Source organism: Numenius arquata, chromosome 4, assembly GCF_964106895.1.
Source record: "Numenius arquata chromosome 4, bNumArq3.hap1.1, whole genome shotgun sequence".
NCBI lineage: Eukaryota > Metazoa > Chordata > Aves > Charadriiformes > Scolopacidae > Numenius > Numenius arquata.
Window position 1 is genome coordinate 48,265,884 of NC_133579.1, and position 25,638 is coordinate 48,291,521.

Here is a 25,638-nt window from a genome sequence, read left to right on the forward strand (position 1 = left end):
TGCTTATTTGCTGTGATTTCTACTCCAAAGGACAGTTATTATCTACTAAGATAAATATTTATATTATATTTCGGCTCTACTTGGAAGAGAAATTTTAGCGATAAGGCATATGCCTGCTGTTAAGGGTTGAGAATCACAACCCCTTTTGAAGCAGCATCTAGGTTGTATACAGGCAGTTCACCATCCAGTTTACAGAAAGAGAAGTCTGATGTGCCTGGGCCTGTGTTACATGGAAGATACTCCTGGAATTCATAAACAATGCTACGCATGTGAGATAAAATTTTCATTAAAAGGGGGAGCTTCTATTTCAGCCATCTGCAGCTGGGTGTGGCGCTCTGGGTTGATGAAGTAGTTGTTGTTTGAGGAGTGCCTTAAGGCTCTTCAGCCTTGCCTCTTTGAACACGTGTGAGCTGTGACTGTGGAACTCAAAATACTAAAGCACAGATGAGAGTGCGTTCTGGGCCAATGTGGCCTGAGCTAGTGATCTGGAGCGTTGACTGGCACTCTCCCCACTCAAAAGGGTAGGCTTATGTTAGTCTCTTGAGTCTTTCCCGGGGAAGCTGGGGAGGATTTCTCTACCTCTCTGTGTATTTGAAAAGCTGAAGGTGAAGGAAGGGCTAAGATGCACATAGTCAAAATCAAGAAGCAGCATGGATTGAATTCCTTACATATATAGATCATAATAAATGAAGGGGGAACTCCCCCCCAATATATGAAAGCTGCACAGAGTCATATAATCTGTCCTGCGCTTGCCTGCTAATTTACCTGAGACCCTGGAGGAGAGCTCTTATTTCTTGCTCCTTAGTTGAGTTTTAGGGCTGGGCTTGGATTTAAGTATTGTGGATATTATGATGTTAATTAGAGGTGTGATACTATATTTATGGCAAAGAAAAGCATGCTTGCATAGGCCTAATTTATCTTGGCAAGCAGTGTTTTTACCTGATACAATTGAGGTTGGGAGAAGGTGGAAGGGCAGAAGGGAAATGTGAAAGGTGTAGTTTATATTGTCAAGAATTATTTTTTTATAGTCTGTGGTGCGAACTTGTCAGGGGACCTGATGTGGTTACATAAGCAAAGCTTCTTTAGTGTAGACTTGGCTTCAATCTGTTTTCTCCAGGGGTTAAAGTTAACATCCTTCTATACTTTCTTGATGAGTCCATTTTAAGAACCATTCTAAGGCACAAAACTCCAAGGTTAGGCTCAAAAAGAGCACCCAAATTATAGCAAGTGTTTGGAATCAGACCTTTTTTGAAGTAATGAGAAAGATATAGATGCAGGCTGCAAGTTCTAAGCTTTAAGAGTTGTTAAACAACTCTGTTCTCTCTGGACCATAGCACACTCAGCACATCAGGTTATTGTCCAGTATTGAAACAGTCCAGTTTGCAAGTAATTAGATGTTTAGGCTGATTTTTATTCTAGTTGTGAATATAAAATACTAATTCTAAGGAAGAATGAATAGGCTCCCAAGTTCCAGATCGAGGAGACGTTTGAGTAGACATAAATAAAGAGCAAAGGAATTAATTTATTCACAATTAAATCAAAAAGTATCTAGAAATACAATAAAATCTTTCATAAGATTATATTCTACTACCTTTAAAGAATGAAGAAAGAAAAATACATTCCAAGGGCCTTTTTGTCCTTTTGTTTTCATTAGTGGAGTGACTTTAAAATATACTGACTGAATTTTCTTTCATTTAATCCTGTAAACTAACTTACAGATTACTGTTTCTCTACAGAACACGTATACCAACGCAGATAAGCTCCTAGAAGCAGCTGAACAGCTCGCTCAAACTGGGGAGTGTGACCCAGAGGAAATTTATCAAGCTGCCCATCAGCTCGAAGACCGGATACAGGATTTTGTTAGGCGTGTGGAGCAACGCAAGATCCTGCTGGACATGTCTGTGTCCTTTCACACTCATGTTAAAGAGGTAAAACAGCTGCTAAGTTGTGGTCATAACTTTAAGCCTTAAAACTGATACTGTCTAATGTTACTTTCATTGTTAGAACCTTACCATAGGAAGTCATGAAACCCCTATTGTACGATGAGTTTTGGTTTGTAATTCACTGCAGATTGGAGGCTGATGTAGGGTGGTTGTTTTGTTTATGGATCTATTTATTTTTTAATTTCATTTTATTTTCTTACTTTTACAAGCAGCTTCTACCTCCTTTGTTGTACAAGTACACATCCTTGTTCAGTCATGGGGAAAGGGGGAGGGTCAGGTCAGGGAACTGATACAGCTAAAAGACAGCATTTCACATTGTGAGGGAAGGGGGAGATACTGTGCACTTTTGTTTGGTGGTTTGTGGGGTTTTTTTAATCCAACCAGCTCTCCAGTGCAGTTAACTGAGTTGTCAGACACATGGTTAGACTGACACGGTTCAGGAGACTGAAATGCGTGTCAGAAGCACAAAGCTACTTAAGGCAACCCTGCTGCCCAGAAGGACTTTGTTTCCATTCTCTGCTTTACACATTGCAGTTTGATCTTATATATTGATAGTTCTTAATAACCTAAAGAGCTTATCCGATAATGACAATGGTTTGCCTCGTGTTTGCAATTTTTAGTCTCTTTCAAAGGTTCAACCGATACACCAGGAAAAAGAAAATGGAGCCAAACCCACTTCGTTTTCAGACAGATCAGTTTTCTGCTCTGATTCAGAACACAGATCGTACAAATTTATAAGCTCATGGGAGAGGGTGGAATAGGCTAGAGCAAGAATATAAGGACATCAGTTAAAGGGTTTTGGTTAAAGGTAGTGGCAGATTTTGACAACTGTAGATTACTTGTTTTCTGCTTAGAGCTCTTGTTATATCTTCTCACTGCTCAAACAAGGTGAAAATATGTATGAAAGGCTTGTGGATCACAGCATGTCAGAGTGTATCTTCCTTCCCTTCACCCTAGCCTGAGACGTGGTCTGTTCAGTGGGGAAGTACAGTATTCAAAGTAGCTTCTTCAGCAAAACCTTGTAGAGGATAAGGGTGGGAGGTTTTTGTATGTGAAACATCTGCTTTGCACTTGAAGCAAACACTCAAGGCAGTTGGTCTTTGCAGGAGCCCAGGATTGAATTACTTTTTACCTCTAGACATGAGTGCATAGCTCCCCCATCAGTTTTCTGTTAGATGCTTCCTTGCTGGTATTCTCCTGGGACTCTGCTTGTTTAAATAAAACAAAAGTGCTGTATTGTAAGCTATTTTTAGGGTGCAACCTTTTTTGTTTCACTTCTCTCAAGCACATAGTGCTGTTCCATTACCTATAGGGAAGTACAGAAGCAGTGTGCTGCTGGAATATGCTCATTGCTTCTATAGATTTCTTCATTACCTGTTTTTCTTAGCATCAAGAAGAGCAGCTGCAAGGGTATTTAAATGGATACAGTTGATTGTAGTGATGAAAGACAGAGACCGTAAAAGGATTTGCAAGGAAAGGGCTTAAAAAAAAAATCCAAAAACCGAAAGGCAGACTGATCTGTGAGTCACTGTTGAGTAATTCTGGGAGGCTGATCCAGATGTGCTGGAATGTTGCCACTGCTCCCCTAGATAATAATGTCTTATTGGGGGAAAAAAATAAAGATATTCTGTATCTTGATTTATTTCTTTGGGAAAATGGATATTGTAGTGATCCTGTAAGTGCACACAGCTGTTACTATGGCAGCCTCTTTGCAGCCTGGACTTTGGGGGAAAGGTACTGTGGCTGATGTACACATTGATTTTTTTGTTTTTGTCATGTGGCTGACCTTTATACCTAATAAAGCAATGAAAATTAAAAAGATCACTTATATAAATAAGCAAGCCTATCTTTTAATTTGTTTTCATTCTACCTAAAAATACAGATGAGAGAGTGAGGCAGGTGGTTCATACTTAGTAGACTAGTCTTTTAGTTAAGGTGCAAAGAAATAGCAAGCTAAAAGCTGTCTTGTCCTTTCTGTATTCTGATCTATTTTCAACAGCATGTTGTTTGTTATCAAACGTGTGTGGAGTGCTGAGAAGGCATCACAAAGCAGATGGAAGATTAAAATGCCCTAAACATGAAAGTCATCCATGCTTTGTTGGCAGGAGAATTGCATTTCTCCTGCAGGATGTGGGAAATTGCTGAATAAATTAGTGCATACCTGTAAGCACATAACCTTTCTGCTGTATGATGGAGTGAAGAAATTCATGGGCACACTTAGCTAGTGAGAAGAGGAGTTCGAGTAGTAGGATAATATGCTAGTTTTTGAACTGGAAAGAGATGCTTCAGTTTTAAAAAAAAAACAAAAACAAAAACAAAACCAACAAACCAAAAAAGACACAAAACAAACAAATCAAAATAAATGCCACTAACGCATTTTGCCTTTCAAGTATTCAAGGTGAATTTTGTTTCTTGAATCTTTTTTGTGTTTTCCTGGTCTAAAAAATATGAAGAAAAAAAACTGTTTGTGTGTGACAGGATGGAGCCACAGAGCTGAGAAAAGCTGGAAATAAGAGTTGTTGGCTGCTTTGAGGCTTTGAAGTCTGGCTCCAATATCTATCCAATCCCTTGATTGTTGAAGTAGAATGTTTTGTTAAGTTTTATTCTTTTCCCCAGAAATACTTCATGTTGAATGAATGCTCCTCATCTGGATGAGACCATTCCAATACTACTGCTCCCTTGTAGCTTTACATAACCTTTGTACTTGACACACAATCTGCTTGCAACTTTTCCCAGCTTCCATGGGAAGCATCAGCCCTGTAGTGTCTGCATAGCACTGTTACTCTCTTCACATTTAGTAGATCAGCACAGTTTCCACTTTCAGAAGTGGTGTACTTGCCACAGAAGCAATAGATCAACTTGACACATTCTGGAAGTAACAAACTCTTGCTCTACCTGTGCACAAAGCAGCTGTATGTAGTTTGGGTGCAGTAGCCCATTCCGATGCACATTGGAAATGCTGGTTGCCTTTAACAGTTCCAGAAGTTCTGTAGCCAGGTGGTTGCAAGCTGGTAGAGCTCCCACTTAGCTCCCTGTGGCTTAAAAACGTCACAAAATAACACAGAAGTTCTCAGACTCCTTGTAGACTAACCTCAATAGACCACATTTTTCACTGGGGAAAGAAAGGATGTATTCAGGGAAGACAAAAATATGATGTAATGGTATCGCTATTATTCATTTTGCTTAATGGTGATCCAGGAGAATCAGTTGCTTGCTATGTATGTTATTGCCATGCTGTTATTACTAGTTTTAAGTTTGTAAGGTTGTGAATATTGGCTTTTAGCTCCCATGCAAACAGTGAGAAATTTCAATCTATACGCCAGATTTTTCAGTGAGCGATGTACTGAAGTTAAGCTGTACACTGACGAGCTTTAAAAGTGTTTGGAACCATAAATATCCTTATCATAGTCTCTGCATTGAAAGTACCGTGTCCAGGCAGGTTCCCAACCTGAGGATGGATAAAAAACAACTGAATGTCTGAAACTGTTGATCTTTGCAAGACAGTGAATCCCTTATGGCTTTTGTGTCTTTTGACATTTAATAATATGGGGAAGGACAAGGTGAGAAAAAAATTGCACAGATAAAAGATATGTTTCCTAAATAAACAGTTATCATAAAAGTTTGTGAGCAAAACATAGGAGCAAGAGTCATGGTAGTCTTTGCTGTGAAATCTGTCATCAAGTAGAGATGAACAGGATTTTGGTGTGAATTCAAATTCTTCCATACACATACATACAGACACACATGCATACACGCTCTCTCCGAAATGGCTCCCTCAGCATGTATGAGTGGGAAGACTGAAATCCTGGCCAAGCCAGGTGTTTGTAGTAGTGCCAAAGTAGAGCAACAGATATTTTTCCTAACTGGAATCAAGTGTGGGAATACAGATCAGACTGTACATGGAAGAGGATGATCTCTTAAGAGCCTGTTGGCTTTTCGCATATAACCTTGTGTGTGTATCCTGACAAGTTGATTATAAAATAGCTCAGAGCGCTTTTTATGTATACACAATATGCTTAATGGTGTTACTAGATGTCTCTTTTTTTTCTTGTCTTACTCAAACTAAACTTTACACTAGAATAGACTGAGGTTGAAACAAAGAAAAAGGAAGTGGAATTGGCTAAGATTTAAAATACAAAACCTCACTGTTCCTGAACAGAATTATTGAAACAGTAGTCTGTGCAAGCTGTTAAAGGAAGGTGGCATCATTTTGAGTGTGCCAGTGCATTGGAGGCCTTGGTCTGGCTGTAATGCTGCCCATTCATTCACATCTACTTATGAGATGTGTATTTGATTCCAAAAAGCTTGTAGATAATGGTCTCACTTTGTCTCACAACTCACTGCCAGAAATATGCCCTCCTTTGCATTATCCAGTAAGGAAGGGTGTCCATCCGTGCAGCCTGTCATTCATTTCATCCTAGGTGGACCCTGAGGTGACAAACCTGCTCTTCTGGTTGCCTGCCACCCCTGAGTATTTGAGTCTCCTGTGCTGGTGGTCTACAGGTTGAACGTGGATGTTGTAATAAGGTTGCTGTCTCCTTCGGGGTTTTGTGTATCTCTAGTATTTCTGTTGTGTCATTATAGCACAGCAATCCGAAATGTGACGGGTCTGGCAAAACAGATGAAGTGCAGTCTCTGGTCAATACTTTGATATACCCAGCATCTTGAATTTCAGAGTTGAGGAGGACAGTTTTTAAATCTGAAATAAGAGAAGCATTCAGTGGCATCACACTAAAGTGTATTGTGGTTTACTGGTTTGGTAGGACTGAAATCCCATTACCCAGCACAGATTTCCTCTCATTTCAATATTGGTGTCTACTTTGCTTGAAAAAACGGACCAAATTTAAGTCCAAGCATTATTGAAATAGCACTAAGTGCTTGAGAGAAGTGGGGCAGAAATAGACCTTTAAATTGTGTAAAGCTATGGTATAGGCACTTTTTTCTTGTTAAGAAATAGGACAAATGCTAACAGGTAGTAGTAGTGGTTGATGTAGTTTTAGGAAGATGTGACAAACTTGGTTTTGCTTCAAGGATGAATTTATTCTGAATAGGAAATTGATTCCATTATAACTGTGGAATAGGTAGGGTTATTTGACATTTTTAAAGACAATTTTCAAAAAATATGCATGCATTTTAATATCTTAAATGTCACTGAAAGACTGTGGAAGACAAACTTCAGGGGGTTTAACACTTTAATGGTTTTAGTTTTTAAAAAGATGCCGTCTTTGTCCACTGCATGTCCTGAAAGCCAAAGCTTACAGACAGACACACACATCAGCCCCTTTCTATGCCCAGGTATACTTATTAGGGAATACTATTGCAACATTTGGCCCTGTACAAATAAGAGCTCCATCAACAACAGTGCCTGTGGTAATACACGTACTGCAACACTATGCTGGGGGGCAGGAGCAGAAAGAGGAATTGGCACTTTTTACATGCAGAAACTGTGTGCCTTTATTTGTGTTAGTCTGCTGACAAGGCTGACTGCATATCCAAAAGCCATTATTATAAAAATGAAAAAGAAAATAAATTGTGAAAGAGTGTGATGGATATTTTACCCTAATAAAATAAATCTGTGCACTTGGGAAAGTATTTACTCAAAAATAATTGTTCTCTGGTTATATTCAGCAAAATACAGTAAGATCTTAATTAGCTGCAGTCTTTCAGGAGATCGCAGGGATGGGATTTAAATGGATAGAGGCCCATGATGGAAACACTGAAACTTCCAGGATGTTGCGGACAATTAAAATAATACTATCTCAGTGACTAATGGCATGCTCCCAAGAACTTAGGAAAGAGGTAGCACAGGATGCAGGCTCATTCAAGCAGATGTTTCTTGGTCTGTGCTATATTTAGATCAAGAAAAAAAATCTGCTGGGTGAAACATTTGCCTGTTAGGGATTCAGAATTTGATTTCCCTCTCCAATTTTAATTCTGATAAGATGTGAAGAGCAGATGAAAAGAGCAGAAGAGCCTCTTTCTGTGAATGGATTGAGTTATTTATACAGTTTTTTCACTGTATGTTAGAGCCGTCTTGCTGCTGGATAAAGTTCTTACTGAGGTCATAGGACTCGATGGTTTGTTTAGGGATCTCCATGCTGTTTCTTTAACAGAAAATATTAAAAAAAAAAAAAACAACATGCCTGGAAGTTGCTTAAAAGTTCATACCCAGAGAAAGTTAATAGTTTTTTAATGACCAGTTTGTTAGTATTTTTTTTCCCCACTGGATTTTTCTTGCCAAGCTCTCTTTCTCTCTTTTATGGAATAATGCGTTACCTCAGAAAACCATTGCACTATAAAATCTGTAGTTCTGCACTGCTGAACATGTATGGGTAAGTCTCTGTGCACCCCCACTGTAAACTCTTTGCTTCCTGTTGTCTTTTCTGCGCAACTTTGTACTGTCTTCATCCTTAGTTTTGTATCCAAAACCAAGGTAATTTACATAATTTCCAGTATATCTAGTGCTCATTCCAGTTTTGAAGCTGTGTACAAGCCAGCTGGCTATTGCCACCCATTATGAATTAAGCTCCTCTTGGTAAATTGAGTTAATTTCTATCCAGCTTTAATAACCTGACAGTTTTGTTCATCTCTGGTGGCTCTATTCTAACTGTTGTGTATAAACATCAAGATTATTTTGAGGGGAAGCTGTTTGTCAGAAACTAACTTGATGGAAGAGTGTAAAAAGCTTATTTGGTCATGTATTAGAGTAACTTTTGCTGTGGAAGTGTCACAGAGCTGTTTAGTCACTTCAGAAATGGCTTAACTTGTTCCATTTTCAACAGCATATGAGTCACAGCTAGGCAAGTAATGCATACTAATTACTCTCCTTCTCTTTCTCCACATCTGTAAAACGTTTTCCTTCCCAAGCAGTGGGCAATTCTGCTAATGAACTAGGCAAATGCAATGTATTTTTGAGCCCTTTGGTGCCTGGGAGGCAAGATAACACGCTTACAGTCGTGCTGTACTGACCAGACACTAAGCCAGTCGGCATAACATTTTCTTCTGCCAGTGCCTATGTCTTTCTGCTCTAGGCAAGTGGTGTTGCTTTGAACTGGCTATGCAGAGGGAAAGGTCTGCTTGTTCTGTGCTGGCTTGGTCTCCAGCATCTAGGGTGAGCTTTAAGAGAAGTATTCGCATCCACGGTACATCACCAGCCCAATGCTTATAAGTTTCATTGCTCCTGCCAGGTCGTCTCCACCCAATTATAGAAGTGGCTGAAGTGTATGTGAAGAATACAAAATGCAGAGGTGAGGTGTCCCTTGTACAGGTCTGACAACCCAGCTGCAAAAGGGAGCTAAGGGGCAAAATTGATACAGTCCAAGAGACTCAAAGTGTTTTTAATCCCAGTTTGTCTGCGATAAACGTCTCTGAATATCGGGCCTTTTATAGACAGTTCAGTAAGCATGGAGTGTAGAGGTCTTCCAGCTGGCATCGAACACATGAGATCTGCAGACAACGACAAAGTCTTACTCTCAAATGAATGTATTTGGACAGTTGCAAGCTGCACTGGTTGTGTGTACGCACCAGCTCACTTGGAAGGTCTCTAACATGGTGCCCCACTATTACTGTTCACACATAATCTCCTAAGAGGGGAATAAAAACATGTCCTCTGGCCATTGAAACCTGAGTGAAGTTTTCAGGTTGTATTGTCAGGCATCTTCCTCATAGGTTTCTTTGTCTGGAAGTGAAATTTGCATTCCTAAGTATGCACTTGGAGAAAAAAAGATACTGGATGCTGTGTTTGGTTATACTGGAATGAATGTTGACAAGTGCTTTTGACCCACTTGCTAAGTTCTATTGATTTGTGCTCCTTTTAATAAGATGACTGCTGTGGCTTCAGCTTGTGGTGTTTACAACTCTGGAGTTGCATTCAAATGTGCGACAGGCATTGTCTTTGAAGCTTATGAGTAGTCAGAATAACACAGTGTGTATGAATAGGCAGTTCCACTGGGGGGGGGGAAGGAGAGTGGTAGATTTGTAGAAGAGAGTCTGGTTAAATGTCATTAATTCTTTACAATTTGTGAGAATTTAGCCAGTAGCTTGGTTAACTCAAAACCTACCACAGGAGGCATGTAAGGCTCTAAGATATAAAAACTAGCATTTGGTTTTAAAATAAAGCTTCAAAGGAACCAATTAATCAAGATCTAGAATCCTTCCTTGAATTTTCTATTTTAATGTAGCTCCATTGCTAGTTAGGAAGCCTTTATGATCAGAACATTATAGAAACAGCAGTATGAAACGGGTATTTCTGTAGAAAATGTTAAGCAAAGAAATAAAACGTTTGGTTTTGTGTCTTTTTAGATTAAATCAGTTTGCTTACTGTCTGTATTTTAACTATGTTAACCTTTCAGTTGTGTTCAAAGTTAATAAAGCCTGTTTGTACCTCTCAAATGTAGAAAAGCAGAGATTAAAATTTAGTCAAAAAATCTTAATACTTTCAAGCAGAACAGAGTTATTCTTTCAGGATAAAGCCCAAACTCTAATCCTTGTTCCTGGAATCACAGGGTTTGGGGTGTGATGGTAAAATAGGAGGGCCCCCGTTTGAACGCTTCCTGTGCGAGCAGCCGTTTCGTTGTGCAGTTAGTGCTGCTCACAGGAGGGGTGTTGCAGGACTCAGCCCTGCTCCCGCTCTTCAAATAGTGTTTTTATCAGTTGCACAATAGATGGCTGCTGGTTTGTTGATGAATAATTTTCACAGAGAGCTTTGGATGCAAGAGCTTGCCTCATAAAATTGTAGAAAAGCCCACAGTAGGGTTCAGGTGACCAGTAGCGATACCTAGCCAGCATATGCCTAGGGAATTTTCCATAAGCTGCAGTACGTGGGCAGTTCTGAACAGGGATGCATGCATGTTAAGTAAGGGGGAAAATGCTGAATTAACTGGTGGAATTACTTAAAATGATTTTTGTTCTAATAGTGTGAAATTGAAATCAAGAGGGTAAACACCATAGCTGTAGACATCATGACAGAAAAATAACTTCTCACATCTGATTTATCTCTGTATTTTGTTTTCTGAAATGCTCTTCTCTTTTTCTTTTTTTGTTTTTTTTGAAGGCCACTGAAAAGTGTTATCTGTGTGCGTGTGTCAGCCTGGCAGTGTAAATTTGATGGTGGCTACAATACATCTCCCTTCCTTCCTTCCTTCCTCCCTTCTCTCAGGGAGCGTTACCATAGCATTTCCCTCCCGGGGACTCTCGCACAGAGCTGCAGATGGGATTCTCGCTATGAACTCTGTGCTGCTCAGTCGGATACACTCAGTACTGTAGAAGGAAAATGGAAAAGAAAGGGTGACTTAGCAACATGGGTAAAGCTTTCCTGGTATTTCCAAGAAGCAAAAACCTTATTTGAAACAAAGGCTTGTTTTTATGAAATTAAAGGCAGCATTTTTCTGTGAAGAGAAGCAAATCCTGTTTCTCCTCCCCACCTCAGTCTGTTTTCTGTTGTCCAGGGACATTGATGTGGAATAGTGACTGCATAATTCTGGGGCTTATTTTTTTTTTCTTTTCTCCCCTCTCCTTTAGCTGTGGACATGGCTTGAAGAGCTACAGAAAGAACTGCTTGATGATGTCTATGCTGAGTCTGTGGAGGCTGTCCAAGACCTGATTAAACGTTTTGGTCAACAGCAACAGACAACTCTGCAGGTTACAGTCAATGTCATAAAAGAAGGTGAAGATCTTATTCAGCAACTAAGGTAAAATGATTTTTTCATTAAAATTTCTCGTTGTGTATGTCTGATATTCTGTGAAGCTCTTTCTATTTTGAGGGTAGAGATGATAACTACCAGATATGACCTATAAATAAAACTCGTAAATGTTAGGACTACAATGATGTTTAATGCTGTACTGATGGTCTCTAACCCTCTGTTTACAGGAAGCTCAGCTTATAAACACGACCTCCACAAGAAGGAGGTTTTGTTTACTTAAGCTACCTTTGTGATAGGAGCAATTATATGTCTTTGTAGTTTGACGTGCAGAGCTCCACAGCGTTTTGAGTTCTAAGCAGCAACCTTTTTATAAAGAGACACTTGAAATTGTTTTGCAGACTGATAAGTAACTTCATTGCAGTAAAGACCATTAAGTTGCAGTCCATTTCATTCAGTAATAATCTAAATAAATTTGGGCCCTGGCTGCACTGGTACATGTCCCCGTTGCTAGAAAAGCTGATATTATCGTATCTGAATTTGCAGATTCTGTACTAAAGTAAAAGATTAAGCAATTTTTTTTATTATTATCTAATTTTGATTTTTTTTTTTCCCCTGCCTGGAAGGTTCAGTAAAGTAAGTAGGTATCATATGCCACTTCCTTTTCACAATAGAAGGGTTTGTCTCTGGTTTTAAATTTTATTATTCTTTTAAGCAGAATGTCCTTAAATGTTGAATTAGTCAAAAAATGAAAGTAATCTAATTTTCTGATGCTTTTTCAGGTACTAAAACATAATTTGGACTTCTATTAATGAAGATGTACAGACTTAGCTTTCATGTAATATGACTTGCACTGACCTTATCTGAAACAGTCTTAAATTTTGTGGTCATGTATAGCATCCAAATTATATGTTGGTTGTTTTTTTTTCTAATAATACATTTTTTCTTTTTTCTTTTTTTTTTCTCCCCTCTTCCTCCTCTCTCTGCTTTAAATAGGGATTCTGCCATTTCTAGTAACAAGACCCCCCATAACAGCTCGATCAACCATATAGAGACCGTGCTGCAGCAGCTGGATGAGGCCCAGTCTCAGATGGAGGAGCTTTTTCAAGAACGCAAGATCAAGCTTGAGCTTTTTCTGCAGCTCCGCATATTTGAAAGAGATGCAATAGATGTGAGTGTCTGCTCTTGGAGTTGCACTGCGCTTACTTCTCCTCTTGTGTAGGAACTTTTGTGCTGAGATGGTTGTGTGATTGCACTGGCATGTGGTTCAAACGACTGATAGACTTAGTTCTTACCTGAACTAAGGCTTTTGTCTTGTATGTGAAAGTGTCAGGAGAGTGCAGAGCTGAGCTTTTTGATATTAACTCCAGCTCTGATTGGCATCCCAGTGCCTTGTATAGAATCATAGTGTACCAGATGAAGCAACTGGTAAGTTTGGTTTGAATATCAACCTACCTTAATACAACTCATGTGCTTACAGCTAATATGAATAAGACTTGCAAGATGATTTATTACAAACCTTCTAAACTGCAGAGGGTTTGTACAAGACGATGCTTGTGAGCGATTTGCTTTGTAGTAACACCCCTCTTCTCTTTCTTTTCCAATTCAGCAGTCTTTTTTCAGTTGACAGCTACAAGTGGTGTTTGGAATTCTGTCCTAATCTTCAGGGATGTTGTATGGGCTGTCTGGTTTTTGTTTTTTTTAAATAAGATTCTCTTCCGCATCTGAAAATAATGCAAAAGCAGTTATAGTGCCACACCCCTGCAAAACTTCAAGAATTTTTGAGACTATGCAAATCTTGGAGGAGGGTTACAGCTTATCAGTTGGAAAGTTTCTGTTTGTGTGCAGGGACATGCATACAAACAGACATGAAACTCCACATGGAGCTTAGGTTAATAGAATTGCATTATAAAGCTTCAGCTAAGTTGATCATATGACTTCTGTAAAACCACTAGCGCTGTGCGCAGTGACTGAAACTGAGTTGGTGCCTCGGAAGGTTCAGGATTATCCATTGGTAAATGATCCTGTTTGAGATACGGCTTATCTCGAGACTCTGGAAACCAGGAGTTACATTGATAATTTTACCCCTTTGCTTATACATAGTAAAAGCTACAACTGTTGGTTAGGTGCAACTCGTATAAGGACAAAGAGGCAGTCAGCAGAAGTGATAGGTTCTCAGGTTTTGGGTGGGTGTTTTTGTTTTTGTTTTTTCTTAAAATCAGGATTAGATATCATTGCTGAAGTCTGGTTTAGCTAAGCACATTGTTAGGAGCAATGCAGGAATAGGCAGACACAGTTCCTTGATCTGTGCTCATAGAGGAAGTGAGAGTGTGCACTCTACACTAATAACAACTCTGGTGTAAAGGAAGACTGAGAAGGTTCTCTATTTTGCAGTTCACACTGAGGAGGTGAAATTAGTCTGTAGGGAGCTTGCTACTTGGATTATGTTAGAGTAGCTGTCTTGAATATGCAAGGGAAAGGCTTGGCAGAATTGTGATTGCAATAATTAGTTGGATGACTGGTATATATGGAGGAACATAGAAGGTATCCCCTTTCATCTATTGTCAGCAATTTTACAGTCTCTGCAGAAGGGATCTGCAGTGCTTGATGGGGTCTGTGTGATGTTCTCAGAAACTTCTATTGAGGAAATGGCAGCCATGGGGGGGCAAGGCATATACCAAGATAATTAATGGAAGAATTATGTTAAAGGTTTGAGTGAAGCTCATGATTAAGGTGATTGCTCTCTGCTATAGGTTACCTAAACCAGCATTCTACAATAGCAGAAGGCTGGTTGCAGGTGCCCTGCTTTGCATGTGTGTTCTAGTCCTTCTGTACAGGATAGCATCTGTATAGATAGTAGTACTTCTGTATATGTTGTTTGGTGGCCATAGGATTTTGCAATGGAAAGCCGCCTATCCTAACTTGACAGGTCTGGCTTTTTCTGAAGCTTTACATTTTGGCACATAAAACATAAAGCAAAGTGCCAAGTACCAAGTTGAAAGAGTTGGTGTATTTTGTTTATATGGCTTGGAAACAAAAGTCATGCTTGTTTAAGATTGCCAAAGAGTCCTCCAGATAACAAAATGACCCTGGCTGCAGAGTGTCTTCAGCAAAATGTTGTTTTGCTGTCTCAGTACCACGTCCTCTCTCTGCTTCCTCAGCAAAGCATGCTTCTCTTTTCCCTCTCCCTAAAGGCAGACATCTGTTCGGAAACTTCCGGGAAGAAAATGCAGGGACTAGTTCCAGGTCAGTTGTTTGAAAGCAGAAGCTCAGCTGAAGTAACATGATAGTGAGGAGGAGCCAGATGCCAGCTAGAAACTTGCAGACCTTGCTTTGACCTCCTTTGTCCCAGATTTTGTGTGACTGGCCCAGTCAATTAAGACTTGGCTGTAGGGGCAGTTCATTCAGGGGAGCATCCTGTGAGGACAGTTTTTCTGGAAGGCGAGTAGTGTTTCTGGCTTGTCTTCCTGCTCACAAAATGACACAGGCTATAGTGGGACAGAGGGTTCCCCTAGCACTGCAGGTTCGTACCATGCAGCTGTGTTGCTGGGGGCAGTGGTGAGGTTTGTTGGCAGGGTTAGTTCTCCTCTTGTCCTTACTCTTCCCTTATTATTCGCTGACAAAATACTCTCTCTCTTTTAGTTGCTGTCTTTTATCCTGCAACTTTTCAGCTTCTCCTGATTTTCTGAAACTGCTGTAGCTGTAGCGCTGTCTGTCTCTGTTTTGCCCCTTGCACTTGGCATACAAACTTGACCTTCTGTATCCTCGGTAGGCTGTAAGTGCCATTGCTTGTGAGCGATTTGAAGGACTCTTGTTGTGAGTGCCTGTATTAACTAAAGGCGAGAAGCAAAATGTACATGAAGAGTTCCTTGCTAGGGCGATAAGTAGCATAAGAAAGATGTGTATGGACCTAGCCAGTGGGTAGGTAATGCTGATGGCAATGTATGCAGCCTGAAATATGTGTGTCTCATCTATGTCTGTGCATTTTCGCCTGTCTGTGACTTAAATGCCTCAAGGCCTATGTCAGGGCTCCACACAAAGCATACCACACACTTTTCAACTCGCAGCTTTATCTCTACTCTATTTTTGGACTGTACTTACAAGATGCCTGTTAAGTCATACAGCTGCAAAGACAAGGATGCAAAGTGCTGGATCACAGAGACCTAAGTCTTCTCCCTTTCCCATTTTACCTTTTTCTTTCCCCCCAGCACATAATATTTTCCAGGTCCTGGTTAGCACTCAGTTGGTATAAGGAATGCTAGCTAGACCCTTCTGAGAAGAGACTTGTAGTTCGTTCTTTTTTTCTCACTCAGTGCAGAAGAGTTGGCATCCCTTCTGTGTTATACCCTGCCTTGTTTCCTGGCAGTGTTAGCTTTACGTTTCTTAAAACCTAGGAATGTCAGGCAACTCAGACTCTGCACTAGGAACTTCTTGAGCACATGCGATGGTAAGTAGTTACCCTGTGTTTGATCTGGGTTGTCCGTTTCCTAAGAGTGGTATTAGTTTGTGTTTCAGTTGCTTTAGATAGCTATTAGTCACTGATCTTTGTTCTGTTGGTTTAATGCTAATTGTCTTGACAAAACTTTAAAAGCAAAATAGGAGCCTGCTCACTCTAGAAGTGTTGCTTGTAAAGCAGAACTTCTGGGGAAGCCCGGAAGAGTGTGGGCAGAGAGGGCTTAATGCATGTTATTTTTGTTTTAACTCTGCCCTCGGTGCATTTCAGGTTTGCACGGTGGGTGCAATGGCTGAAATAGATCACCTTGAGCCACGCAGTTACTGCTGAAAAACTGTAAGGATTACTGCCTTTGTTAGGAACCCCAGCTGTGATGTGCATTGACAGCTTGTCTTTTGAATGAGTGTGGGACCATGCTGACATTATTTATTTATTTGAATCATGGGCTTCCTGGTCATTTGAAGGGGACAGGGAATGTCTTGCTCTTGTACAGAGTGTTTCAGACTGCTTTAAACCATGTGTGGGCCATGATCTTAACCTCAGGGTTGTGTGAAATAACATGGGAAGAAGTTATAATTCTTACTGTTTGTTATTTTCTTTGGAGGCAGTATCACTGAAACCTCTTGACTGAGGTGACATATGGTGTTTACCTCTTCGAACTACTTGTCGTTCATGTCAGGTACAGTGAATTGCAGGACAGTCTGAGAGGACATAGTAACTACATCTACTTAAACCATTCCATTATTATAGAAATACTGACACTTAGCCACAGCAGTTTCCCGTTGTGAGCTTATTGTGTTTATTACTTTATTTCTACTCAATGTGATAGTAAGAGAGGTAAGGTTTTGGCATTTGTTGTGAAGGGAGATGGACTGGCTTTGCTTTTATAACAGTGGCACAAATGTGCCACACTAAAGCTTAATCTTTCATGTCTTTCTAAACACCGTTAAAAAGTAGATTATGTTTTCACGATGGAGTTTCACAACCTTCCTTAATGCTCAAGTTTTTCAGTTTGACCAAGTCTAACTACAATTACTTCTTGAGGATAACTTAAAAATGTTACCTGAACTGGATGAAAATAAGATGGTAAATCTGATTTGTGAGAACTTCCATAGTGCAGTGGGTGGTTTGAAGAAACAAATGTTAGATGACCTCTACTGTTTTTGGTAGTGAATGAACACAGAGTTTTGAAGTTGAGCTGGGAAGAGCAGGTCTGAGGTGTATGAGACCAGAAAAAGGGCTTAGCTGAAGGTAAGCGGTTTCTCAGGCTGGACTGTCAGGAAAACTTGACGTTTCTGAAATATTTCAGATCAGTTAAAAGGGGATGAAGAGCAGAGAGAGGTGATATGTTGGGCATAGACCATGTAAAAGGGGAATAAAGAGAAGTGGTGAAGGATTTTGTGGGAGGGGAAACCACTCATAATGCTGAAATACATTGTGTTGAGAGCACACGGAAGAGAAATGAAAGAAGCTTTAAGCAGTGGCTAAAAGCCTTGCCTGTGAACCTTCCCGTATCCCCTGTCCATCAGCTTTTCTGTTTTCAGTGTTACCCCTGAGACATAAGTTTCTGCCTGTTTTCACTTTGGTAGAGCTAGCTGATCAGGATCAGGGATTGCAAATAGCTACCCTAATTGTTTGGTATCTCCCATCATGGCATGATGCAAAGCTTGAATACTTAGTGAACCAAGTAAAATTTTTGCAGAACACCTTTAAAACAGGAAGTAAACTTACGGATGCTGCAATTTTTAGAACAATTGCTTGATGTGTCCATGTTTTATGGTGCCATGTGAGCAGAATGGAAACAAGCCTTCAAGAAAGATTATAGCTGACTACAGAAGCTTTATACAGATGATTTAACTTTGCTTTTTCCTCAATTCTGTTTTTTCTCCACGGCTTGTTTTCTTGGAATGTCTCTTGTAGTTTAACTGTCTCTAACTTCACAGCTCTGATTAACCACTTGGAAAGTGTAGCGGCATATTCCTTTTGCTGACAACAAATGGCTTTGGTTAAATATTTATGCAGCCAGCTACTTTGTTGCTAGTGTCCACTTAGTCAGATCCTGGTTTTGCTGTGTCTTGCTGCATAAATAGGGCTTTTCCTATCATATAGGACCATTCATATCAGTTTGTCCTATTCCTGAAATTGTAGAGCTCTTGAGCTAAGCCATACTTGGTTCTTGATAGCTGTAATTTTGCATTCCCAATGAACTTCATTAGTTTGTGGCAAAACTCTGCTGAAAATTCTGAAAAAACTTGGGTTGCAGGCTTGAGGAATAAGTGTGTCAAACAGACTTGTTTGAAATAAGTAGCTGATGCATCAAACCTGTGCCATGAGAACCCACTTGGATTGATGGGGTTTGTAATCATTATCTGTTAGACTTAAAAACAGGTTTGTGTCCTAATTAAGAGAATTATTTTACATTTCAGCCAGGTTTTGGAATAGGATTTGTAAAATGCACTTGTGTGGACAGACAGGGAGGTCTTAACTGTTGTGATTCCTTAGCTACCCTTCTCTTGACATCTTATGGCTGAGAGTAACATCAAGAATTAAAGTGTAAACTGAAGTACAGCAGAATGATTTCAGCAAGTAAATTTAACTCTGATGTTACAGTAGCACTGTACTAAAGTAATACATTTTGGTTTTGCTCCATTAACAAAGTACCCTGCCTCTTGTGACAAGTAGTGATTCTCAGTTGTCTGGCAGAAGTTGAAGGTGCTCACAGAGCCTGACACTTCTTGCTCACAGAGAGATAGAGCTGGCTTTTTTGTAAAGGGGCTTGAGACAGGTGTAACTGAAAGCTACGTTGGCACTTGATGTGTGAATTGTTACCTGATGCAGTTGGAAGAATCAAAAAGATATTTTAGATCAACATCTTCCTTTAAAAGTGTAAATGAAAATATTTTAACTTCATCTGTTTATCACAGAATTGTTAAGAGTTAGAAGGGACCTTTAAAGACAATCTAGTTCCAACCCACCTGTCATGGGCAGGAGCACCTCCCACTAGACCTGGTTGCCCAAAGCCCCATCCAACCTGGCCTTGAACACTTCCAGGGATGAGGCATCCACAACTTCTCTGGGCAACCTGTTCCACTGCCTCACCACTCTCATAGTGAAAAATTTCTTCCCAATTTCTAATCTAAATCTCCCCTCTTTCAGTTTAAAACCGCTATCCCTTGTCCTATTGCTACACTCCCTGGTAAAGAGTCCTTCCCTATCTCTCCTGTAGGCCCGCTTTAGCTATTGGAAGGCTGCTGTAAGGTCCCCCCGGAGCCTTCTCTTCTCCAGGCTAAACAACACCAACTCTTTCAGCCTGTCCTCATAGGAGAGGTGCTCCAGCCCTCTGATCATCTTTGTGGCCCTCCTCTGTACTCACTCCAACAGGCCTATGTCCTTCTTATTTTGGGGCCTCCAGAGCTGGACACAATACTCCATATGGGGTCTCACCAGAGTGGAGTAGAGGGGCAGAATCATCTCCCTCAACCTGTTGGCCATGCTTCTTTTGATGCAGCCCAGGATGTGGTTGGCTTTCTGGGCTGCAAGCATGAATGGCTGTCTCACATCAAGCTTCTCATCCACGAGCACTCCCAAGTCCTTCTCCTCAGGGTTGCTCTCAATCTGTTCTCTGTCCATCCTTAATTTGTGCTTGAGATTGCCCTGACCCACATGCATGACTTTGTACTTGGCCTTGTTGAACTTCATGAGGTTTGCATGGGCTTGCCTCTCAAGCCTGTCCAGGTCCCTCTGGATGGCATCCCTTCCATTCATTATGTTGACCATGTGATATCCCACAAGTAACATGTTGATGGAGTACCTTAAACAAGGCAAGGGTACCTGTAGTGTTACAGACTTCAACAAGGCAAGTACTGGTTGAAGGAAAGCTATTGTGGTTCTCAAAGAGATTGTCCTGGGCTGCTTGCTGAAATTTAAAACCTATGTTGAAACAGCCTATGTCTGAACTATGTCAAACCTAATCAGAGAAGTCAGTCAACAATGAGCAATGCAAGTTCCTGACCTCCATCTGAGTGTGTTGGAAATAAACATACATTGTCTAATGGGTAAGTGAACAGTGTCTTTGTCTTTTTTTTTTTCCCCCAGATAATTTCAGACCTCGAGTCTTGGAATGATGAGCTCTCTCAGCAGATGAATGACTTTGACACTGAAGATCTTACAATAGCAGAACAGAGGCTCCAGCATCATGCAGACAAAGCCCTGACCATGAATAACTTGACCTTTGATGTCATCCATCAAGGACAGGATCTGCTGCAGTATGTCAATGAAGTGCAGGCATCTGGTAAGATGGCTCCTTCATGCTATTCTGGGCAGTGGTTTTATAAGAATTATCCAGTTGTCTCTCCATGGGATGTATGAAAATGACAGAGATGCTGGTTAACTGTATACTGGAAATATGTGGACATTTATTTATTTTCTTTTTCCTTTTTACTCAAATGATATGTGTTTGTGAGAATATGTTGTCATTATGGCACATAATTTTTATCTAAGAGTTGTCAGCACCTGAGAATACTTAGGTTTTTAAGAAAGGGATTCCACTCAGGAAGTAGTAAAATTAGAGTAAATAGTAGGGAGTTAATCAGAGCAGTGCACTCAAGCCGTAATTCTCCTCAGCTTTCAAGTAGTAAGTCTTCCTTTTTGGTTTCTTATGCCCCTTCACTTGATATTTTTAACTGTGTTCAGTCATCTGGGGTAAATCTCAGGCTTGTTTAAAAAACAAACAAAAAAAATCAATATATTGCTTTTTTAAGGAGTGCAAAAACTATGCTCATTTAAGCAAATGCTCTGAGGATTAAGTTGAACTTTGAGAAGGAACTGGAAAAGTAAGTGTAAAACAGTGGAAATGGGCTATTTCTCTTTGGAAGACTTGCAAATCATTTGTAAATGGCTGGCTGATTACAGGTGTGGAGCTGCTTTGTGACAGAGACGTAGACATGGCCACTCGTGTCCAGGATCTGCTGGAGTTCCTCCACGAGAAGCAGCAGGAGCTGGATGTGGCGGCCGAGCAGCACCGCAAGCACCTGGAGCAATGCGTGCAGCTGCGCCACCTCCAGGCCGAAGTCAAGCAGGTACGAGCGGGCTGGGGGTGTCCCCTCCTCCCCTGGGGTGTCGAATCTCCTCCCCCCCCCTCCCCCAGCCCTTGCTACTTTTTGGAGGGGTCTGTTCCCATAAACAGACATGGAAAATTACTTTCTGCTGTATAAAGGCTTGCATTAGGAGGAGGGAGGGACTTCGAATGGAGCACCGAAGAAACTTCGTCCTCTTTTAATGTTAAAGGTGTTTTTTAATTTGCATCAACAGTCCATATTTCTACGTGGATACAAGTCAAGTCTTTGAAGTGTAGAGCAATTTCAACCCATGTTAAATAATCCGTTCTTTATCATCTGAACAGTGATTAATAAAAATGTTCAGTGATAGTCCCTGCACACTGTCCTAATACTTTTTGGTATATTGCTTGAGAGACCTGCAAATAGTGATAATGCAATATCAGCACGGTTTACTTTCTGGGAGAAGAAAAATGAAGTCTCCTGGCAATAAAGTGGTAAGTTTTGAGGTCCTTATCTGATAAACACCTAAACCTTTGGTTAATTTGAGATGCTGTGGGTTAAACCACTGAACTAGGTGAGAGTTTAAAAAAAAAAACAAAACAATCAAAACTCTAGTAAGGTAAGAGTTTTTGATCTTGCTTGCACTTGGCAGCATCACAGAAGTCTGCTATAGCCTGTTGTATTAGTATGTCCCATAATGGCTCCTAATGCAACTTGTCCTTTTTCTGTTTGTCATGAGCTCTTACAAAAAAAAAAAAAAAAAATTCGTCTCCCTCTTGAGATGGTGAATGAGAACTCCTGAATTGCAAAGTAATCCAAAAGGGGTCCAGTTAGCGTAGGAGAGGTGAGTAACAGGTTCCCAAAATATTTCCAGGCAGTGGCCGGTTACCCTGTAGTAACAGACCCAAAGTTTCTGTGTGGTTTTACATTAAAGGAATGCAAGGAACTGGTAGTGTCCACTGTCAGTGCAATGTAGGTGTTAATCAAACAAATGACCTTCAAGTTCAAGCCTTTGCATACTCTACTAAGTATCCTGTATCCGTTTTGGCACTTGTTCATCTGTGTAAATGCAAATTATAAATTACTCCTTTCACGCGAGTAATGGTTGAGATGAAGTTAGATCAGGATAATTCCTGTATTCCATTGCATACTGTCTTGAGGATGAAAGAATAGAGCGCACATTTGCAAAGGAAAGAGAAGATTAAAAGAAAGAGCTGAGGAGATCTCATCCCTTTGCCATACCTCAGTGGGTGAGAATGGGATGGATTAGTAAGAAAAAGAAATTGTTAATTTCCATGATACTGAAATAATACTGAATTGCAGAACAGAATATAGGGTAATATTTCAAAGACACACTATGAAGTGGTTATTTATATTGCATGCTCCCACCATGAAGTGAGTACCTTGCTCCACTAGCTTTGTTTGTATGGCAAGTTAAATGTGGCAAGGACACACGTGTTTAAAAGCTGTGTTTGCAGAACAAATGTGCTGTGTTTTGGCAGATAGATACAAGCAAATGATGAACATCATGAATTGTAGAGGAATATCCATGTTGCACTTAACATGTGGTTTGTAGGGCGTTCTGTAAGATCTTTGTGACTTTTTCAAACCACTGCCAGCCCGCACTGAAAGTGAAGCTAAAGTTTAGATTTTTAAGAAAGCACTTGAAAAAATCAGTTCGTCTTATAATAAAGATATAGGTAATATACTATTTTAGCCAACTTTTCTTAATAGACTGGGATTCGGGAGAAAAAACAGTTTCTATTTTATATTCCTAGAACACATCTCTATCAAGTGGGATTTTAGGTTGAATAAAATGCCGTAATAGGTGTGAATTTCCAAACAAACTTACATGAATAGGTAGTGTATTGCAAACTCCTTTTCCAGATTTTCATTGTACAGATTAACCTGCAATACTTCCCCAGCCTGAAGGCCTAAAAATTTAATGGAACTAAAACTGAATGTTGTATCATCTTGTAGGATTGCTTTTGATCCCCTTTGGAATGCTTTGGGGCTAGTAACTCTTAGTTTTTGTGATTTCAGTTGCCTTTTCAGAAAACCGCATCTGATTTATTTTAGTTTTTATTAAATATCAGGAATTGTGATCTTCTCCTGGTTCATCTGCAGTGGGAAAACCTTCATAGCTCAGCAGGTCACAGCTGGGGCTTTACCTGAGAGTAAAATGACATGGTAAAGCTCCTCTTCAGTCTGTTTTGTTTGTATTTTGTTGCCTGAAGCAGTGAACACATGGTTTTCCAGTTCAATTACTGTGATTTTCTGCCAGATTTATTGTTGATGAACTGGGTGTAAGCATACTTTTTATGTAGATGGGATGCTGTCTCCATAGCAAGGATTTTAACAATATTTCTATTTGAATTTTTCCTGCCAAACTGACATTACTGCTATTGTATTTTCACATATATATGTATATAAAATATAAAACTATATACCTTGTAGTCATGTGAAAAAGTTAGACTGGAACACTACAGGAATTTTTCCATAAGGTTCGTCTCTCAGATTACTGTGATGTGGGGACCAGTAAACTCTCTCCTGGCTTAGTTTTTTCAGTCAAATACTTGCAAGGAGTCTCTTCTGTACTAGGTAGTGAAACTTGGAGCTTAGTGAATTTTTAGCAAATAAGTACAGACAACAGATAAAAATGTCCAGAGTTGTTTCTCCCTTAACTACCATACCAGTTCTGCTTTGCGGCATTGAATTTCTGTAGATGAAGCCTCAGGACCAGGAGGAAGCAGAAGGGCCAGAAGACAGGTTTAAAGCAAACCTGCAAAGAATTTGCTTGTCAACTTGGTGTGCAATAGGTGCAGAAAGGGCAACACCAGTTAGAAGATTACAGTGTAGAAAAGCCTCAGAAGATAGGGGTAAGAGGATGCTTACTGAAATAAGAAGGGACAACTGTATGTGGGAAAAACAACATGGAAAGGAAAATGTGACTATTTTATACAGGGTGGGGACACATGAGTAGGTAGAGGCAGAGAAATAGTTAAGACAATATCTATCTCACCCAGAACTCCACTTGCATGTTTGCCAGACTTTTTTGAATCACCTAAAATATAGCTGCTGGATTACTTATTGCTGCATTCACTCCCCCATATTCACTTTGTAGAATGAATGCTTTGCTCTGTTTAACATGAAGCATCTGCCTGGGTCAAAACGTCTACCAAGCTCCAAAACCAATGCAATTGGGTTTACTATGCTCATTAAGTCTTCTCAGTGCATTGTTATCTCCTGCTCTGATCATGGTGTATGTTCTTGGATATATACCTGTGTATTCATATCTGTACAACAGTGTACAGATTCTTGTACCAAGTACAAGCTTGTACCATCAAGATTATCTTGAGGTGCTTGGTGTTCTCACATGCAGGTCTTTTAGATTGGTGCAAACATAGTCCAGTGCTTGAGCTCCGATCCTCCCAAAATACTATTCAGGAAGAGTATCCTAGCACTCTGTATAGTGCCATATGGATATGAAAACATAGCTAGGACAGCCGGCTGAAGCAGGTGTGTCCTGTGATCATGTTTAGTTAGAGTCAAAATTAGTCCAAGACACTAATCTTAAATCAAGCATTTATCTATAGAACAACCTATTTGACCCTTTCAGGTGTCCCCAACTCCATTTCCACAGTTTTGCTGATGCTCTACTGATGCTTTTCTAGCCTGGTGAAGGCTGCAAGGGAAAAGATGGGGTGTGTGGTCCACCCAGACAGTGAGGTGATGGGAACGTGCCAACAAACAATGGAATGCAGCAGCCCTGGAAGAACAGGCTCGCTATTTACTAGCACTTATATTTTCCCCTTGAGTTAGAGCAGAGGGAAGGGGAAAGTGTTGCTGGCAACTTTCCTTCTGTGAGTTCCACCAGCTTCTGCACTTGCAGCCTGACCTGCAACAAGCAGGAGGTCAAATCTGTGTGTTGGAAATGGCAAGTTCTGTGCTAGCCATCTCTGCTGTATATGATGGGATGCCAAGTCAGGAGGAGCATTGAATGGGTGCTGCTTGAGCATTCCCCTTCATTATAAATTCTCTGGAGAAGGTTAAATGGTATTTTAACGCTAAGAAGGTATGTTTTATTACACTACACCTGGAAGAATTATTTTGTAAGGTAGAGAGGGAACTTAGAACTGCTTTCATAAGACACAGGAGAAATAAAAAAGGGATTTAAAAAAAAAAAATCTTCTGCCCCTTGTGTTCTTACAGACAAATTCTTTCCTCCAAGTGTAGCTTCTATCTGCAGTCTGTTGGACCCATATGGTTCCCTCGGGAGTTGCCCTTTTTCTTACTCCTGAGGCTTGCCTGGGCTTGCTCCCCTTGAGTATTGACAACCCCCAGGTATCTTAAAAAGTCCCAGCTCCTTTCATGGTGACTCTCACATGCCCCCACCCTGTGATCTGGAAGTGTCTCCTTGCAGCAAGAAGAGGTTGATCCAAGGCCAGAGCCATTTTCCTCCTCCTGCAAGGCTCCATCTGATCCAACACCTTCTCCCCAGAGGAGCAAAATGTACGCTCAGTTACACATCTGGGAGGTGCTGTCAC

General features: G+C 40.3%; 1 protein-coding gene across 1 annotated transcript in view; it reads left to right on the plus strand.

Annotated features, from left to right (window-relative positions):
- TRIO (trio Rho guanine nucleotide exchange factor) overlaps window positions 1-25,638 on the plus strand; it is a 261,531-nt gene that overhangs the window by 124,856 nt on the left and 111,037 nt on the right. The window contains exons 11-15 of the mRNA XM_074146261.1: window positions 1,737-1,928; window positions 11,463-11,632; window positions 12,578-12,752; window positions 20,130-20,325; window positions 20,946-21,112. Of these exons, the coding sequence (XP_074002362.1) occupies window positions 1,737-1,928; window positions 11,463-11,632; window positions 12,578-12,752; window positions 20,130-20,325; window positions 20,946-21,112 (900 nt within the window). The remainder of the gene's footprint in view (window positions 1-1,736; window positions 1,929-11,462; window positions 11,633-12,577; window positions 12,753-20,129; window positions 20,326-20,945; window positions 21,113-25,638) is intronic.